The 3,584-nt window shown below is 31.7% G+C and overlaps 1 protein-coding gene across 1 annotated transcript; it reads right to left on the bottom strand.

Moving 5' to 3' along the window:
* Nucleotides 1-1,790: 1,790 nt before the first annotated feature.
* On the bottom strand, nt 1,791-2,971 carry LOC123257299 (the record flags this gene model as incomplete). Its single annotated transcript, XM_044715897.1, has 3 exons — nt 1,791-2,021; nt 2,187-2,577; nt 2,633-2,971. Coding segments are annotated over 2 exons (498 nt in total), but the record flags the coding sequence as incomplete, so codon positions are not given.
* Between the last annotated feature and the right edge of the window lie 613 nt (nt 2,972-3,584).

Raw genomic sequence — 3,584 nt, 5'->3', positions numbered from 1 at the left:
ACTTCGCTATGGGACTCTCGATTTTAAATGGAATATCGTTGGAAAAAATTTCTGCCATGAGATGCCTAAAGAGTAATCCAATGTACTATTTTTAAAATAAGTAAAAATCTATAAGAATTGAATAACCAAATATGTTAAATGTTCTCTGCATAAGAATACTATTCTTAATATACTATAATTATTCACCAAGATGAAGACCTCGATGTGCGTCATATAATTCTTCTGTATATTTTTCAAAATTTTAAAGGGGGGATCCCCCTTTATTCTAGGTTTCAATGCATTTTATATATTTTTTATTTTTATTAATTATTCTGTTATTATAAAACAACTTAAATTAATCGGATATTGATTTTCCTACACTATATACACATTACTTAAATATAAGGCTTGCTAAAATTTGTTTCTATTTACATATGTCTGCTTGGGAGATCTTTAGGGTGTTAGGTTTCGATGCAGATTGACGGAAAATCATTCTACAAATCTTTGGACCGCTTAAGAAAAGGATACGTATTGGCAAAGATATAGGCCTCCCTATGTGCCATATTGTCTTTCTAAGCATTTTCCACAATGTTGATGGGGGTCCCCCAAAAAATATGAAGAAAAATCTAAAAAAAATTTTGTGTCAAGGTTTTGATGCAGATTGACGCGGAATCGATCTACAAATCTTTAAAGGTATTCCGCTTAAGAATCGGATACGTATTGGCAAAGATATAGCCCTCGCTGTGTGCCATATTGTCTTTCTAAGCATTTTCCACAATGTTGATGGGGATCCCCACCAAATTGACGAAAACTCGAAAAAATATTTTGTGTAAAAGTTTTGATGCAGATTGACGCGGAATCGATCCACAAATCTTTAAAGGTACTCCATTTAATAATCGGATGCGTTTTGACAAAGATATAAAACCGGATGATTATTATCAAATAGCCCTTGTTTGGGATCGATAGTCGGACTTGAGGTCAATTGGTCTTTGTAATTGTGGTTGTAAATTTAGTACTCTTTCAAATATGTAATAGATTGATTCACATAATAGGTAACAATTCAGGTCTCAAATAGAAGCAATAAATTATCTGAGTTCGCTGAGGCATAATAAAGAATTTAAGTTCTACATCATTGATGTAACCTCAATAGTAGTCACAAAGTGTTGGAGAAGTGATTAAGGTGTGAAAAATCTTTATTTAAACTAAAAATTGTTTTTGCTAGAGGATTGTAGTTTTGTTTTGCAAAAGCATCGATTAGAAAATTTACAAGCCAAGGAAATCAATCATGATTATTTATCATTTTATAAATGATAAATAAAAAACGCCCACTTTATGAAAATTTTTTGCTTCAATGAATCTAAAAATAGGCTTTATTAAGCGTTTAAACCTATTTTAAGTTTAAGCGTATTAAGCCTAAAATATCGTAATTATCGGAACCTTTCGGTTGAGGCAAATGCCAGGGGTCATTGCAAGATCGGTAGAAACATGTACAATGGGAAAAGTACTATAACATAAGAAATCCACTGGACAATGAATTTATAATAATGATCGGCGAACTATATCCGATATATATCTTTCAATATAAAGTGTCAGTTACGAAAAATTTTTATTGTTTTGCGCTACAATTATAGAATTTTTAAGCGTGCTCTACAGTAATAGCCTTCAGCTATTACTTCAATAACACTGAAAACTGGTAAACAACTGAAGTTTATTGCTCTATTCATAAATAGATAGTATAGAAATATAGCATTTAAAAACAATTTTTTGCTTGATTTAATGCAGAAATAGGTTTGATTAGTTTGTGCGTAAAGTATTAATGTCCCTTTATTTAAAAACATACAGGATAATTTTATAAATTACAAATTCCATATCTCATAAACGTAAATTTTTATCGAAAAAAATATCTCATAAACTTTTCGTCGAAAACCAATCAAGAAATAAATGGAACTTTCACGCAAATGTTTCGCACATAGTAATGTTTTTATTCGACAACAGTACTATTCCTCAAAACGAAAAATAAATTCCTGTGGATATTCCAAGACCTGTGGATAAATTTTAGTTACTAGCAGCGTACCATTTAATTTTAATTAGGTAATCCCCAGAGGGAAGTGGAACTGGGATTATCTCGGGAAACATAAACACCCATAATATAAACTGGACCCTGGAACAGTTTAACTTATTTGAACCTGTTATATTTGACAACTTACCGAATTATCCTTAAACATGTTGTAAACGATGACTTGTTCACACTTTCCTCCTTAAAAGTCTGGTAGTACAATCTGGTGCGTTAGGCTGGGTGCAGAATAGTTCCACTCATGTTGAACACGGCCTTGAGGAGACATTCAAGGAACCGACCTTACTGCTGCTCTGCCCAAAGCTAATAACTCTATACCACCGAATAGAAAGTGCATTGTTTCTTTTACAAATAATATATTCAATTCAAGCAAAAAGATCCTCAGTGAATACAAAACTGACATTTGTGTCGAACGTAAGTTTGTTGTTAAAAAACCACCTTATCATCAGCATGTAGTCGCCACTCGGAAAGGGAAGAATTAATAGTTCGGGCCTTAGGTAAAAGCCCATCACATACTGCAAACCCTGAAATCGGATACGTTCCTAAAAATTATATTTACTTAAAATATGAACAACTCACCACATATGGACAGGGATGGTCGAAGTTTGTAAATTCCTTAAAAAGATTATATACTAGTTTTGTAAATGGGTCATAATTTGTCTTAAGAAAGCGACAGATATCGATTTTCGTGTCAATTAGCCATGGCTTATAGCCATTTTCCCGTTTGAACATCTTTCCGTGAGCACTGATTTTATAAGCCGGATGAAGAACAGTACCGTTTAGGTTCAAGACAATCTTGTTTCGACTGACAGCCTTCAGACGACAGTGATGAAAAATGAACCAGGACTCATTGTGGCTCACGCAGACGGCATTGGTCAACTTGAAGACCACAGCTTCCTTAAAACACAAATTTATATTCAAAACGTATAATTATAATAATTCAAAAAATATAGCACACCATCAAGAAGTAATGCAATAGATTTTCTTTATCAAGTTGTTTTTTTATCAGTGGGTTTAAGGTATTTATAAAATAATACCATTCATTCCCATTTCCAATGGAAAACTCATACCTCCAGAAGAGTACTTACAACTTTATTCTGAATTTTTTTACTCACGATTGTATTCTGATATATAAGAAGATATGAAATCAGCAAAAATATGAAAAAGTTGAAACGTCTCTCCATTATGTTCGCAGATGAAATAAAGCCAGTTAATTTTTAAGAGCTCTTTTTATAGTCAAAAGTACAATTATTTATATTTACAAATAAATATGATACAAATGTCTATAATTGTCTATAATTACATAGGCCGACAGCAAAATATCTCCACGCATAATTTCACCTGCTCCTAACCTTTCTACATAACAAATACAAATACATTACAAATCTACCAAATCTGTAAAGCTTTACAGATGGAAACAGTTTTAGATAGCCATGACTTTTTGAAAATATTTTATTAAAAACTTATATTTAATTGACGAAAATATTATTTAACTAACTATAATAAATTCAATAAAATTATTTAAGTTTTT

The sequence above is a fragment of the Drosophila ananassae genome, chromosome 2L (genome assembly GCF_017639315.1).
Source record: "Drosophila ananassae strain 14024-0371.13 chromosome 2L, ASM1763931v2, whole genome shotgun sequence".
NCBI lineage: Eukaryota > Metazoa > Arthropoda > Insecta > Diptera > Drosophilidae > Drosophila > Drosophila ananassae.
This window is presented reverse-complemented; position numbering and strand designations above follow the sequence as displayed.